Below are 16,601 nucleotides of genomic sequence, written 5' to 3' on the forward strand. Positions count from 1 at the left end.
CTCCAATTCATTTTCTATTTTGAGGAATAGAGGGGGGTAATTCAACTTGTATATTGACGCAGGGGTGCGACCTATCCTAATGCCCAAATAGGTCAGATAGTCTCTCCGGACTTCCACCCTATTTTGTAGCCGTTGCGCTGCAGGCGACCGTTGGTCCAGGAAAAGGAGCTGGCTTTTCCCCACGTTAATCCTATACCCTGTAGCTCTGCCATACATATTCAAAGCCTCCAGAGTCCCGTCCAGCTGAAGTTCCGGAGAACCCAGATATAGCAAGATGTCGTCCGCAAAGCAACTAACTTTCAGCTTTCTTGTCCCTATCTTGATGCCCTCAAAGATGTCCGAATTAATCAGCAATCTCGCTAAGGGTTCCATCGCTAAGTTGAAAAGCAACGGGGACAAGGGACATCCCTGCCGCGTACCCTTCTCCAGCGTTATTGGTTTGGACAGAAAGCCCGGAACACTCACACGTGCCTGAGGGTTACCATAGAGTGCCCTCAGGAAATTCCGGAAGCTCCCCGTGATGTTGACTCTATCCAGAACCATATCCAACCATTGCCAATCGACATTATCGAATGCCTTCTCAGCATCTACTGCCAATAACGCTGGAGAAGGCCCACTTTTAGGACCCCCATATCTACTTAGGACTGCTAGGACCTTACGTATATTAGTCACCGCAGATCTACCCTTCATGAACCCTACCTGATGTGGGCCAATTAGGTCAGGTATACAATTGGCCAATCTATTGGCTAGAATTTTTGACAGGATCTTGACATCCTGATTTATCAGGGAAATCGGTCTATATGCGCTTGGCTGCGTCAAGTCTCTACCCGGCTTCGGGAGGACCTTAATATAGGCCATTTTGCCCGACTCGGGTAAGCTACCCCCGGCCATGATGTTATTATACAGACCAATCAGCGTTGAGGAAAGTTCCGGGGTCATGGCTTTATAGAATTCCGCCGGGAATCCATCCGGACCCGGGGCCTTACAATTTGACAGGGATTTGATTGTCGTCCCTAGCTCCTCCTCAGTGACGTCTCGACAGAGCATGTCCACCGCCTCGTTTGACAATCGTGGCAAATCTACCCTCCCTAAGAGATCCCTTGCTTCTTGGGACCGGGGAGGATCCCCTGCATATAAAGCTCGGAAATAGTCTCCTAGTATCTCCACAATATCCTTCGGCTGAGAGCACAACTTTCCGGATTTGTCTTTTAGGGGGTGTAGGGCCGATTGTTTAACGAATGGGCGTGTCAAATTAGCCAATAGCCGACCAGCTTTATTGCCTACCCGGAAAAACTTAGCTTTTTGGTAGTCTCCAAACCACTTCTCCTTACTTTCCTGACAATAGTCAAAATTATGCTTGGCCGTAACCCATAAAACCTTGTTGGGGGTAGTGGGATTTTGTAAGAACTGAGTGTAAGACTCCCGTACTCTCCGAGTGGCATCCTCAAACTTCTGTCTCGCCTCCCTCTTCTTCCCTATCGAATAGGACATTATACGGCCCCTAAGTACCGCCTTTGCCGCATCCCAGAACAGGTTTTGATTGGTCGCGTGCTCTGCATTATCCTGAGAGTATTCCCACCACCACCCCTTCAGCTTATCTAAAAATTCCTTGTCCCCAGATAAGTGCTGAGGCATCCTCCATGTAAAATCCTGTCCCCTAGGGACTGTATCCACTAGTTCCATTACTACTGGGGCATGGTCCGAGATTAACAGATCAAGGATCTCAACTAGTTTAACTCTGGACAACAGCCCCGGTGATGCCAGGAGATAATCAATCCGGGACCATGACCCCTGAGCATGGGAAAAGTGGGTGTACTCACGATCCATTGGGTGATGGTATCGCCAAGTATCGCAAAGACCAGTATTCTGTAACAAAGGGAGCAACGTCTGGGTCCGTCTGGGCTGAGTAGACTCCTCAAGGGCTCCACGCTTCCTATCCTCCTGCTCATTGTGCACCCTATTGAAGTCTCCCGCCACTAATAGCATTGAGGAATCCTCTCCCAGGATGTCCTTCTCCAAGGACTTGTAAAAGGCAGTCTGGGAGGCATTAGGGGCATAGACATTATATACGACTATCTGTCCCACTGGGGAATCCATACATATACGCATCCATCTCCCTAGATTGTCAGTGGAAATGGAAGAAATATCATAACGTAAACGCTTGTGAAACAGGACCATAACGCCCGCCTTCCTACCCACTGAAGGAGAACCCACTACCTGACCCACCCATAGTCTACTCATCCTAGAAAAATCAGCCTCCTCCAAATGGGTCTCCTGCAGGAACGCCACATCTATATTGAGTTTTTTTAGGTGGCGCAGTACCGCCATTCGCTTCGTAGGGGATCGCAACCCCTTAACATTCCACGAGGCTACTCGCATACTAGTGTCACTTTGTTCGCGTTCTCTGCAGGAAAAGCCACCAGGAGCAGGTCAAAAACTTGCGTAGCATATTGGCACCAAGGCATCCGTAACCTAACCCCTTCAAGATTGGTGATCAAACTCCCCCCCCCTCCCCCCTAACCCCCCTACCCAACCCCACAACTTTAATAACTCAATTATCGACTTCACTTTTTTCGCACATCTAGCGGTGTAGTAGTTGTCACTACCCATTGCGGACCGCAACATTAACTCTCTCCTACAGTACCCCATTCACCGACCCTTAAACTTCGGCATAATCATAGGAATCGACACATTAACATAAACGAACTATAAGTCCAAAGGTATCTCACGTGACCCTCCAGGGCGAACTAGGTAATCAAGGATAAAACTCGGGACTGTCTATGTTCAACTCGGATCTCCTTCCCTAGGATCCAATTCAGCTGATCTGGGCTCCGGTCTCCCCGACCTCTGGTTAGCTCCTCTACCTCTGCCCGAGGAAGTGGAACGCTGGGAGGATGACGGCATAAAGTCGGCGAACAAGGGGTCCGACTCCAGCACTCCCATTGCTTCTCCCGGCGACAGGAAAGTGTCCACCGTCCCATCTTGACGAAAAACCCTCAGGGTTGCAGGGTAATGCAAGGCGAACTTGACCTTATTTCGAGCCAGAGCCGAGCAAACTTGCGAGAATTCCCTCCTGCGCTTGGCTACCTCTGCAGAGTAATCGCTGAATAGGAAAATTCCTGTTACCCCGAATCATTAAGGGCCGCGCATTGCGTCGGAATTTCGCCAGAATAGCTTCCTTTGCGGCATAGTTCAAGTATTTTACAATCGCGGCTCTAGGTCTGGTGTTACTGTTCCTCTGTCCCGAGGATAATGGCGGCCCTAAGCGATGAGCTCTCTCCACCGTGCAAGTGCCCCGCAGACCCAGCGCTTGTGGGATCTCTACCTCACATATATCCGCCAGTTGCGTCGGAGGGATCGATTCTGGGAGGCCTATAATACGCAAATTGCTCCTCCTGGACCTGTTCTCTAGGTCGTCCAACTTCTCCTTCAGGTATTGGTTGTCACGCAGGAGGTCTCGGACGCTACTCTGGGTCTTTGCCAGATCATCTTCCACTACTGCCACTCTCTGTTCCACCTCTGCAATCTGTGAGGTATGTTGCGCAACATCAGACTGCAATTGCTGCAGGGCCGACGAGACTGTGGCTTCCAGCGAAGCTTTAATGTCTGGGGCGAGAAGTTTAGCCACTTCTATGGCCATAGACTTGCATGAGGCTGTTAACTCCTCAGCCGAAGTGAGACAGCACTCCCCATCTTCCTCCTCTGATCCTGATGCCTCTGCACTCTTCTGGGTCGACTGAGAGGATGATCGGGTGAACCTATGCCGTTTCTCAGTCGCCGGCGCCATCTTGCCCCTGACTTTCAAGTCGTCCCCTGGCGGGAGCGGTGTCCGCGGCTCCTTCTGAGAACCGCCTCTGACCACGAACTTCTCCATAAGTGACCCCTACAACTCTAGGGGAATCTATGGGTACCTTCCGGCCCCGAAGTACGGCGGTTCTCAAGGTGTTCGGGCCGGTCAAACGGAGAGCTCCTTACACGCGTCTCTCCATGTGCGCGCCGGAACCGGAAGTCCGTTTGCTTGCTTTTGCATTACAGCTGTGGTAGTGTGCACCTGTATGCTATTTCACTAGTAGGTGCTGGTCTTAATTTTTTGCATAGTTTTTAGTGAACTGATAAGCTACATTCTCTTGAATGTTCATTCTGTCCACAATATCACTGCCCCTATACAACTGTGCTTGAAGCAGATCTGTTGTTGTTTAGTAAATAGAAATATTAAAGGGGTTGTGCCCCCTCTTGGGCAGACCATGCTTCAGTGCCTCCTGCCACTGGCTCCCCGCTCCTTCTTTCCCCGGCCTTGGCTGCTTCGCTGTGTTTTCTGCATACCAAATTTCATTTTAACGTCATTGCAGCAAATCGCTGGCTGCAGTGGTGATCTGCTCCCCTTGCGTCATATTAAATGTTCTCGTGACACAAGGGGAGCAGGTCACCGCTGCGGCATGTGATTGGATGCAGTGGTGTCAAAATGGAAGCTGACATCTTTGGAGCACAGATGAGCAGGCTTCCCTTCACAGGTCTGCCCAAAAGGGGGGGTTTGCCAACTCCCCTCCCCGAACCACAAATGTGAACCAGCCTTTTATGTTATGCTTGGAGTACTGTGTTAGATAGCACCAACTGAAACACCATTGTGAGTGGTCACATAATTTTGATGGCAATACCACAGTACTGCCATTAACTTGAGTGAGCAGTATTAGTAGTAAAACTTCCATTGACTTCTATGGGAGTTGCAGCGTAGCACGGTCCACTAGCCGCTGCATATTAGGGGTATTCCAATGTCAGCCATGAATGGCCGGGATGGAAACACCCCATTAACTATTAATGAATCCATATGTGTGCGTAGTTCTGCAGCCAACATGTAAATGGGACCATGCCCTCACTAATGACGTGCGTTATCGCCTTCATTCTGTACCCAGTGCATATCTCTCCAGCTTTTGACAGGCTATTTCAAGCAAATAGTGGATCTCATTCTCTGCTGGCAAAAACCATATGAAGCAATGCGGTGAAATGAAATGTCATCTCACTGTTTTTATTTCAGTTGAAAAAGTTGCAAATGAAAGCCAGAAGACTCCTCGAGATGTCGTCATGATGGAAAACTTCCACCACATTTTTGCTACTCTTTCTCGATTAAAGATCTCCTGTCTGGAAGCAGAAAAGAGAGAGGCCAAGCAGAAGTACAACGACCATCTGCAGTCATACGTCATCTACTCACTGGGACATCCTCTGGAGAAACTAAATGTAATGTCTTCTCTGAGGGTCGTTTGTTGGAGGTGGGAAGTGGAGCTCTTATTATACTTGTTGGGATACTGGCATGTCACAAGTAGTAGGCTTGTTATACGGACACTGGTAAGGGCCTGTGAACATGGTGTCAACGATATACTCCCCTAGAAGCAATGCTGCTTTGCACATGTCTGACGGAAAAGGCCTACAGGAATCATACAATGGTACAGTAAGGCCCCATGCTCCTCTCTATGTAATATTTCACTGTGCTGATGCCTTAGACCCCCCGAATTACTAAAAGAACAGGGCCCATAGCACACTGCAGATGGCCCTAACATATTCATTGGTGGACAGCTCTAATGCCTTCAATGTAATGTTTGAGGCAGGGCACCTTTGAAGCCACCAGTGCTGTATCCCAAGCAATGTGTCTAAGATTTCCAGGTTTTTTTTATCTTTACCTAGACAAATACAATTTTTTGAAGCTGAAAAAAATGCTGCCTGTGTTGTATATGAATGATGATTCTTGTCGGGTTGAACTAATTATTATATTACTTTGCTTCTGCCAAGATTTTCTTTGAAGGTGTCAAAGCACGTGTCGCCCAAGGAATTGGCTACGATGAAGTAAGCTACCAATTGGCATTCAGCAAGCAAGAGCTGCGAAAAGTCATAAAGGACTATCCTGGTAAAGAAGTGAAGAAGGGACTAGACAACCTCTACAAAAAGGTGGACAAACATCTGTGTGAGGAGGAGAACCTACTGCAGGTGAGTAAATTGCTTTAGGAGATCTCTATGTGATGTTTGTGAAGCCATACTCAAGGATATTTAGATTGGATCATGTGACAGTGGTGTTTTTTTTTTGGCTCCCTCAATGTCCTAACATATGTATGCAAAATGGTAGGTGTAGAAACATGACCTGCAAAGAGAAAGAGAAATAAGAAATTCCCAAAAATGTGTGGTCTGATCCTGAAGGGGCGAAGGCTACTTTTACACTTGCGGCAGTGTGATCCGGCGGGCGCTTCCGTCGTCGGAACTGCCTGCCGGATCCGCCGATCTGGATGTGACTGAAAGCATTTGTGAGACGCATCCGGATGCGGATCCATCTCACAAATGCATTGCAAGAACGGATCCGTCTCTCCGCTTGTCATGCGGACAGACGGATCCGTCTTGTATCTTTTTTCACATTTTTACCGGTCTGCACATGCGCAGACCTGAAGGACGGGTCCGGCATTCCAGTATTTTGAATGTCGAATCCGGCACTAATACATTCCCTATGGGGAAAAATGCCGGATCTGGCATTCAGGCAAGTCTTCAGTTTTTTTTCGACGGAGAGAAAACCGTAGCATGCTGCAGTTTTCTTTTTTGCCTGATCACTCAAAAAGACTGAACTGAAGACATCCTGATGCATCCTGAACGGATTACTCTCCTTTCAGAATGCATTAGGATATACCTGATCAGTTATTTTCCAGTATAGAGCCCCTAGGACGGAACTCAATGCCGGAAAAGAAAAATGCTAGTGTGAAAGTAGCCTAAGGTTATGGAACTGTTGCTAGGGATAATTTCACATTGTGCTTACTTCCTCTGCCTGAACAGCCAGCCAGAGAGCATCACATCCAGCATAGCTGGAAACTGCCGGAGACTGCAATGGAACCCGGCGTGGATCCGGCCGGTTTTCTGGCACTAGTGGCGTTGTTCGGCTGGACAAATAACGCTGCAAGCAGCAATTTTTGTCTGGCCGAATCCCGCCACTATTGCTGGATCCCGCGTCTGGTCCCATTATAGTGATTAGGCTCCTGTGGAGAAAGGTAGCATCTGACTTTACCAAACACGATCATCTCTGGCAGACTGTTCCTCTGCCGGACAATGTAAGCACTAGTGTGAAACTAGCCTAATCCCATTCACTTCTGTGGTGTACTCCAAATGAAATCAGTTTGCCTTTGCCTTTGTGACGTGGTGTCTGCTCTGTTCCCCAGGTGGTATGGCACACCATGCAAGATGAATTTATCCGCCAGTACAAGCACTTTGAAGGATTGATTGAGAAATGTTACACCGGAGCTGGTATCACCATGGAATTCACCATTCAAGACATCCTGGAGTATTTCTCTAGCATTGCACAATCTCACTAGTAAAGCTAAATGAAATCCAAGTAAAAACAAATTCACTGTGTTGTGCCTAGTGTAGGGGTAGAACATGTACCATGCACTCCGGCCCTGCACTAGGCGTAACACAGTGGATCAGGTTTTTTTCTGGAGCATTCCTTTAAAGGGGCTTTCTGGGATGTAGATATTGATGATCTATACTCAGGATAGGTCATCAGTATACAACCGGTGGGGATCCGACACCCAGTACCCCAGTTAATCAGCTGGAAACTATACAGTGGATGGAGCTGTAAGCAGAGGTGAGCTGTAGTACCCGGCACAGCCACTACACTGTGGACAGAGCCTTCTACTTCTCTCGTCCACTGAGTAGTCTCCGGTATTGGCGGGTGCCACTGACAGCTGATTGGTAGGGATGTGTTGGGTGTCAGATCCCCACCAATGCGATATTAATGACCTATCAGTATATAAGTTCTGGAAAAACCCTTTAAGGAATAAAAAGCACTTTAAGTGTCATATACATGAAAGGGAAGAGGATGAATGAACTTAGCTGGAAACGTCTACTCTTAGCCCAAACACTGCACGTCCAGAAACAGGACTCTGTATCTAACTTTATGGTAATGTGTGACCGTGTCAACAAAGAACATTCAGAGCACGTCTCCGATATGATCTTACAGTAAATATTAACTCATGGTGTCATCTTCTGTCACCTTACCGTGCTGTCCTATGAAGGGCAGCATATTACATCTATAGGTCAGTAGTACTAATAGCCAAAATGGCAGAAAAAAATGTTGCCCACTAGGACTTGTGGACACATCGGGGGGGGGACACTTACTAAGCTAAATGTGGCAGAATTCTTAGAAAAACTGGAGTACATGTTTTTACCATATCTATTATCTGTTTCAGACACTTTCTGCGGCTTTTCCATTTAGGGGATATGGCCTATCTGGAAAGGGAAGGGGGTTCATTTGAAAGGGGCAAAATGGTACAAAATGTTGATGCAGATTTTTGGGGTAAAGTAAGCCAATAAGTGGTGTGAAGTTAGACAAAAATCTATCATCAAATTTATCATCTAGCATTAGCCACTGTGATAAACTTGACACATCTTTAGGATAAGTTCTCACGGCTGATTAATGTGTTGTGAATGGGGACCTACGTATGGTGCCGTCAGTGCTCCCACGTGGATTTCCAGACCGCACCAAGAATGGATATGTCCATTCTTGGCATGGTGTCCGCCTGCATATTTGCCTCATCGAATGGGTCTAAAGCCACAAGTGCATCTACTGCATTCAGATTGCAAAACTGCCATTGATTCTTCCATTGGTAAAAATCCCCCATGTGAACTTACCTATGGCCTCTAGTCCCATGGCCAATGAGGCAAGTGAGTGGCTGTAACAGTCCCAGGTGAACATTATGTGTAACACCTTGACCGTATATATGATGACTCCGCTTAGGCTGGGTTCACATCACATTTCTGTCATATGTTTAACTTATACAAAAAAAGGATACGTTTATGGCATCTGTCTGAGGCATCTATTGAGTGGCATCCGTCACCATTGAGATCCACTGTAAAGTCCATTGCTGATCCATCAGAAGAAAGGAAAAAAAAAAAAAAAAAAAAGGATCCGTTATTTTGAGCATCCGTTATGCTCATTTTGCATCAGTTTTAGCCATTTCTGTGTGAAGATCCGTTATATTTGACAGAAGGAAAAGTCCTCCACAAGGGACTCTTTTTCCTGTCTAAAATACCAGATCTCGGACGGAATTGGCTAAAATGGATGCAAAATGAACATGACGTATGCTCAGATCCGTATTTTTATTTTTTTCTCTTCTGACAACTCATAAGAATGAAGACGAAACGGTGATGGGAAACTACATAGAGTCCAGAAAAAAAAAATACGTATATGGTGATGGATCCCACTGTATGGCATCTGTCTGAGGCATCCGACAGACACGTGATATGAACCCAGCCTCGTTCACACCTCAGTGATTGCCATCAGCGATTGTGAGCCCAAACCAGGATTGGAGCCTCCACAGACACATGGTATAAGGGAAAGATCTGCTCCTGTTCTGTGATTAGAGCCGCACCTGGTTTTGGCTCCCAATCACTGATGGAAATCACTGACCAAACACTGATGTGTGACTGAGGCATAACTTTTACTGGTTTTCAGCAATACACTCCTGATTTACATCTGTAGATCTTTCTGAAACAGAATTTAAAGTTTCCTCTTGTAAATTGAACTACACTGCCAAGGACCTTTCACTGAGTGTATAAGGAAGGAGCTTTGGATATTATTCTTTTTATTGATGTAAATGTTCTCAAACACTGGTTAATGTCGTCGCTGTTTTCTTTATTTTCTTTTGGCCAAAATTAAATTATTTGGTTTAAGTGTCTGTTTTGCATTTCAGGTTACTTTCATTTATTAAGTTATTGCCTACCTCTAGTTCGCATCCATGTTTTTCATGGACCCATACACTGTAATGGGCGTGATGGATCCGTAAACATGGACCCACGGACCGTGCTAAAACCCTGATGTGTGAATACATACATTGAAATGAATGAGTATGTGTGCTGTCCGTGAAGAACATGTACAGCACATGTCCATGGAGCACGGACGTGTGAATGAGGCTTTAGGCCAGTTTCAGAGGAGCGTGCTTGCGTGAAACACTTTTTTGGGTGCTTTTTTATGGAGAAAGAGATGTCAAAATGCCCAAAAATAAAAAAGGAAATGATTCAACAAGTTAAAAAAAAAATACCAGCGATCCAAAAAACACATAATTAACAATAATGCCTACAGAAAAAAACGTTTGTGTGTCCCGTGTGTCATATTTCCCATAGACTTTCAGCTAACATCTCAAGCTGCTGTTTTTACAGCACTAAAACCACAAAAGTGCATAAAATCCCCACTAAAAACCTGTTTGAAGTGGACCCACACTAAGGCTGGATTCACACAGTTTTTTTGTGGCGTTTTTTCAGTCTGACTGCAAACTCTTAGTCATCATTCTCATTCTTCCCAAAGAGTTCTGATGTGGTTGAGGTTAGGACTTTGAAGTTCTTCCACACCAAACTCGCCCAACCAAGCCTTTATGGACCTTGCTTGTGTGCCTTGGGGCACAGCCATGGTGGAACAGAAAAGGGCCTTCCCCAAACTGGTCCCACGAAGTTGAAAAGATACAATTGTCCAAATTGTCTTGGTATGCTGAAGTATTAAAGGGTTTTCCAGTTACACAAAGAACCATAACAGCAGCATTCATCCTTTCTCCAGAATCCAGTGGTGGCATGCTTTACACCACTCCATCCAGTCCTAGGCATCATGCTTGGAGATGTAGAGCTCACTTATAGCTGCTCAGCCATGGACACCCATGCCATGAAGTTCCCAGAACAGCACAGTTTTTGTTTTGGACTATGCTCCTCAGCACTCGATGACCCCGCTCCGTAACTTAACCTGGTCTCCACTTTGTGGTTGAGTTGCTGTAGCCCCTAATCGCTTCCATTTTACAATAATACCACTTACAGTTGATCATGGAATATGTAGGGTAGTGATGAGCGAAGCGAGCTTCGGATGCTACGTCCGAAATTGCTTTATTCAAAACTTTGGAATAATACAGTACAGAGATCCGTCTCTGTACAGTATTATAATGTATGGTCTCTAATGAGCCAATGTTAGTTATTCGCAAAGTCGCACGTGACTTCGTTGAATAACTTGGGTAGTTGATTTTTAAAGTGGAAAACCACTTTAAAACTTGGAACCGAACTCGGCTTCGGTTCCGACTGGTACCTCGGAACTGAAGCTGAGTTCACTTTCAAGTTTTTTGGGGGGTTTTTCGTATCAGTTTTCTTTGCAATGGATCAGTAAAAAGTGGTATCTGTATGCTGTCCATGGTTTTCCTGACCTATTAGGATAGCCACGTTCTGTCCTCCAAACTGACCAAACTAGTGCGTCCTGTGTGTGAATGCACAAATAGAATTCAGCTTTACCGCAGGTTGCCGCAGTTTTTGACCGCACGTGGAGCACAGTGAACTTATGATGGTTTTCCATGGTTCCCATGGTTTTTCGATTAATACCCCCTGAGGTGCCAGAAGTGCAGGCAGCTGGACCAGCGGTGAGCGACCTGCGCCACCAGGCTTTCTGCATGCATCACATTATGGGGCTGTATACAGAACGTTAGAGGGTTTAAATCTCACACGCACTACAACATAACTGGGCGTCGTCGGTGCAGTGTGGGACTGGGATCGGAGGTAACACCGCTCCTGGTCATTTAACCCCTCAGCTTCCAGAGTCAATAACCACCATGGAATCTGAGGGGTTAAACAGGGAGGTGCCTCTTTGTCCTGATTGGAGCCCCTACAGCAAAATCAGGAGATCACATTTACAAGTCTCCTAAGGGGACTAAAAAGTACAATGAAAAGTAAAAAAAATATTATTCAAATCATAGCAAAACAGGATGGGGCCCACTCCACCTAGTGTAAGATAATTAAAATGGCAGCATAAATAATGGTAATAATTAGAGATGAGTGAAGTTAATATTTTGAAACTCGTTTTCAATTTGTTTACTGGTAAAAGCAGAATTGCGTTATGGATTCAGTTACCACGGACCATAACGCAATTCTATGACGGAATGCCTTTAGAGGCATTGCGTTATTCATACCGTCATAATAGAAGTCTATGGGCTGCAAAACGGATCCGTTCCGTTATGCAGGGGAGATCCGTTTTGCAGCCCATAGACTTCTATTTTGACGGAATGAATAACGGAATGCCTCTAAAGGCATTCCGTCATAGAATTGCGTTATTGTCCGTGGTAACGGAATCTATAACGCAATTCTGCTTTTACCAGTAAACTAATTGCAAACGAGTTTCAAAATATGAACTTCACTCATCTCTAGTAATAATGGCAACAGTCCCCAAAAATCCAGACCAGTAACAGGTTGCAAATCACTCGCAACTTTTTTGGCATTGACTTTAAAGGGGTTCTGCAGTTTGTTTAAACTGATGATCTATCCTCTGGATAGATCATCAGCATCTGATCGGCGGGGGTCCGACACCCGGGACCCATGCCGATCAGCTGTTTGAGAAGGCAGCAGTGCTCTCACTGTTTACCGCCGGCCCAGTGATGTCACGACTACTATCACTGGCCTGCGCGGTGCTAAGCTTCATTCAGGCCAGTTGATACTAGTTGTGATGTCACTGGGCCGGCGGTAAACAGCGAGAAGGCCACGGTGCTACTGCCAGCGGACCCCCCCCCCCCCCCCCCCGCCGATCAGATGCTGATGATCTATTCAGAGGATAGATCATCAGTTTAAAAAACTGCAGAACCCCTTTAAAGTAAGTTCCGAGTGATTTGCAACCTGTGACTGGTCTGGTTTTTTTGGGACTGTTGCCATTATTACTAGAGATAAGCGAATTTCATATTTTGAAATTTGTTTGCAATTCGTTTACTGGTAAAAGCAGAATTGTGTTATGGATTCCATAAAAAAAAAACCTGAAGAACCCCTTTAACGTACTTTGTGCGTAACACGCTGCTCGCCTGAAACTTGGAATTGGCTTTTCACATCCAAATCACAACTCTAAAATGGGTCACACGACAGCAAGCCAAAGGCCCCTTTCACACGGGCGAGTATTCTGCGCCGGTGCAATGCATGATGTGAACGCATTGCACCCGCACTGAATCTGGACCCATTCATTTCTATGGGGCTGTGCACACGAGCAGTGATTTTCACGCATCACTTGTGCGTTACGTGAAAATCGCAGCATGTTCTATATTGTGCGTTTTCCACGCAACACAGGCCCCATAGAAGTGAATGGGTCTGCGTGAAAATCGCATGCAAGTGCGGATCATGTGCGATTTTCACGCACGGTTGCTAGGAAACGATCGGGATGGAGACCCGATAATTTTATTATTTTCCCTTATAACATTGTTATAAGGGAAAATAATAGCGTTCTGAATACAGAATGCATAGTACAATAGCGCTGGAGGGGTTAAAAAAAATGAAAAATAATTTAACTCCCCTTAATCCACTTGATCAAGCAGCCCGGCATCTCTTCTGTCTTGTTCTTTGCTGTGTGCAGGAAAAGGACCTGTGGTGACGTCACTCCGGTCATCACATGATCCATCACCATGGTAAAAGATCATGTGACGGACCATGTGATGACCGGAGTGACGTCACCACAGGTCCTTTCACTGCAATCAGCAAAGAAAGAGACAGAAGAGAAGTCAGGCTGCGCGATCAAGTGGATTAAGGTGCGTTAAATTATTATTTTTAACCCCTCCAGCGCTATTTTACTATGCATTCTGTATTCAGAATGCTATTATTTTCCCTTATAACCATGTTATAAGGGAAAATAATACAATCTACAGAACCCCGATCCCAAACCTGAACTTCTGTAAAGAAGTTCGGGTTTGGGTACCAAACATGCAGATTTTTCTCACGCGCGTCCAAAACGCATTACAATGTTTTGCACTCGCGCGGAAAAATCGTGCATGTTCCCGCAACGCCCCCGTGTGAAAGAGGCCAAAGGCAAGTTGCACCTAGTTTTCTGTTGTGCTACATTTCTGCATCTTTCTAACATGCAGCACGTTGCCATTTAGCTCTCCCCTAACCCAATACTTATCTGTACCTGCCCCATCCTGTCCAGTCCCCTGTGTGCCGCCACACAGTAGAACACCCCCTTAGTGCCCCCTCCTCCTTACCTACCCCCATTCCCCCAGTGAATGGAGCACATCCAGCCCCTCCCAGCAGCAGGTGTGATGCAGTGACATCATCGCGCCTGCTGAGCAGGAGAGCGCACAAGCTGGGGGATGATCGCCGCTCTGCGCACGTTCCTGCTCAGCTGGAGTGATTACATCACTGCAACAGCAGGGGAATGGTGGAGCAAGGAGCTGATGGCCTCAGCCCTCCCTGAACCACAGGACAGCAGCGAAAATCTGGGACTGACCAGCAAGATTCGGAATTGTTGGGAGGTGTGCATTTCCTGTCATGTCGAGACAGTAGCCAGAAGTGGGGACCGGGCATCGGCAGAACTGCAGCAGCAGGGGACTGGTAAGGGGAGTATAAATTCAGCTATTTTTTTTATTTTATTTTTATTGAAAACCCCTTTAAGGCCTTTTGCACACGATCGTATGGCTTTTTCAGTATTTTGCGGTTCGCAAAAAATATGGATGACGTCCGTGTGCATTCAGTTTTTTTTGCGGAGCGGAACAGAACGGCTGACCCCTGATCTGTTATGTGGACAATAATAGGACATGTTCTATCTTTGAACAGAACAGAAATACTGAAACGAAATGCATACGGAGTACATTGAGGTTTTTTTTGCGGACCCATTGAAATGAATGGTTCCGTATACGCAATTGCGGACGAGAATTGGACATGTTGTATTTTTGGGGGGAGCCGCGGACCGGAAGATCGGGGCCGCTCTCTGGAAATGTGGATGTGGAGAGCACATAAGAGAATGAATGGGTCCGCACCCGTTCCACACAATTGCAGAACGGTTGCAGAGGTGTGAATGGAGCCTTAAGGGGTTATCCGTGCCCCTCACACTCATTCTACTTATATGGCTCCCTGTCCCCGCACCGCCGCCACTGATTCTCCACATGCACGGTTGAAAACATCCGGTGTGGTGGAAGCAGCCAATGGCAGGCGGGGACGAACCTCCCTAGTGGCACCATCACCAGATGTTTTCATCTGCGTACGGGGACCAGGTAAGTATATTCAGTGTGAGGGGCCCAAGCATTTGGGGGACACTTTTTAGTTTCGGATAACCCCTTTAAGGAGCAAAGAGGGACTTGGGTCAAAAAGAGGGAAGTTTGCTATTAGCTGACAGTCCTGCTCTCCACAGTGCAGTCACTGAGGGGTGTAGTTTTCACCACATCCTATCTCAGTCACATGACCTAAACCTCTCCAGAGCTCATACACTCTAGGTCTATGGTGGTTGTGGCTAGATTGTATGCGCTGCTAGGAGACTCAAGCCCCGCCTCCAACTACTTCTCAAGTTTAGTCTACTTTTCAGGCAAGAGCGACATTTGGGCGGGGCTTTGTCGTTCCCCTTTTCTCATATACATGGCCAGGACGTGGGCGGGGTTAAGCGCTGTCACATCAGCCCTCATCCACGTGGGCGGGGTTACACCCTGTCACTGGCTGCTGGCTCTAGTGCAGCCAGTAAGGAGCATGTGAGAGACGTTAGGTGACGTCACACGGCTTGGAGGGCGGACAGGGAAGCGTTGCTATGAGTAACGGGTAGTACTCTCCGCAGGCTCTGGCCGGGCTTCCTGCGCGCCATTTTCAAACCGCGTTACTACCCGCCGTCCACATCCCAAACAAACCCCATAGTCCGTCCCTATGGCCTCCGGCGTCTATGTCCGTCCAGTGCAGCAGCAGCCGGCATGAGGCCTTAGAGTCCGCTGTGGCCATAGACGTCCCTGTCCTGAGCCGGTAGGTCACATATTCATTATTACATCATCGCCCTGTTATATTCCGCAGCGGTTTCATTACGTCCTAGAGGCGTGCGGGAGCGGATCTTTCCTCTGAAGCTGCCCGTATAGAAACATTGGTCGTAATGGCCGAGTTGAACGATTTCTGTCTTCTTGTTTTGTGTGCACAGGATCGTTTACGATGGCCGATCGCTGGGCCCCCTGCAGAAGTACATTATGTGATTGCTCTGCCAGTGTAGGCAGTCTGATGGTAGTGTTCTGTATGTGGCAGCTTTCCTCCCAGACTGCAGGGATATATATCAGCCCTATGCTGCCAGAGGGGCCTCATCCCTGTGTACTGGATATGCATGGCACACATACATAAATACACCATATGCATGGCACACATACATAAGTACACCATGTGCATGGCACACATACATAAATACACCATGTGCATGGCACACATACATAAATACACCATATGCATGGCACACATACATAAGTACACCATGTGCATGGCACACATACATAAATACACCATATGCATGGCACACATACATAAATACACCATGTGCATGGCACACATACATAAATACACCATGTGCATGGCACACATACATAAATACACCATATATATGCAACACACATAAATACACCATATATACACTACACACACATTCCTGTACCACCCAACAAAGGAGCTAAACTATCAGTGGTGTACAAAGCAATGGAAGTGAACATCTCCAGCTGCTCTGCCGCCGCCAGAGGACCGGATCGGGACTCAGCCGGTAACACGGTTCTCTGATCCAGTTGTAATTTTAACAACTGGAACTGGAGGGAACTGGCTGAATCCCATGCCTGGTCTGCAGGGTTAATTATAGGGGG

General features: G+C 46.8%; 2 protein-coding genes across 13 annotated transcripts in view; both read left to right on the forward strand.

Annotated features, from left to right (window-relative positions):
• Positions 1–9,701, forward strand: part of EXOC1 (exocyst complex component 1) — a 63,937-nt gene extending 54,236 nt beyond the window's left edge. For all 10 annotated transcript variants that reach the window (XM_044299342.1, XM_044299369.1, XM_044299361.1 and 7 more), the window contains 3 exons: positions 5,033–5,232; positions 5,782–5,976; positions 7,185–9,701. In XM_044299342.1, the coding sequence (XP_044155277.1) occupies positions 5,033–5,232; positions 5,782–5,976; positions 7,185–7,337 (548 nt within the window). In that variant the 3' untranslated portion in view covers positions 7,338–9,701. The remainder of the gene's footprint in view (positions 1–5,032; positions 5,233–5,781; positions 5,977–7,184) is intronic.
• A 5,821-nt stretch (positions 9,702–15,522) lies between these two features.
• The window catches only part of CEP135 (centrosomal protein 135), an 86,613-nt gene continuing 85,534 nt past the window's right edge, over positions 15,523–16,601 (forward strand). For all 3 annotated transcript variants that reach the window (XM_044299413.1, XM_044299420.1, XM_044299425.1), the window contains exon 1: positions 15,523–15,735. The gene's annotated coding sequence lies outside the window, so the exon portion shown is untranslated. The remainder of the gene's footprint in view (positions 15,736–16,601) is intronic.

Source organism: Bufo gargarizans, chromosome 1 (assembly GCF_014858855.1).
Source record: "Bufo gargarizans isolate SCDJY-AF-19 chromosome 1, ASM1485885v1, whole genome shotgun sequence".
NCBI lineage: Eukaryota > Metazoa > Chordata > Amphibia > Anura > Bufonidae > Bufo > Bufo gargarizans.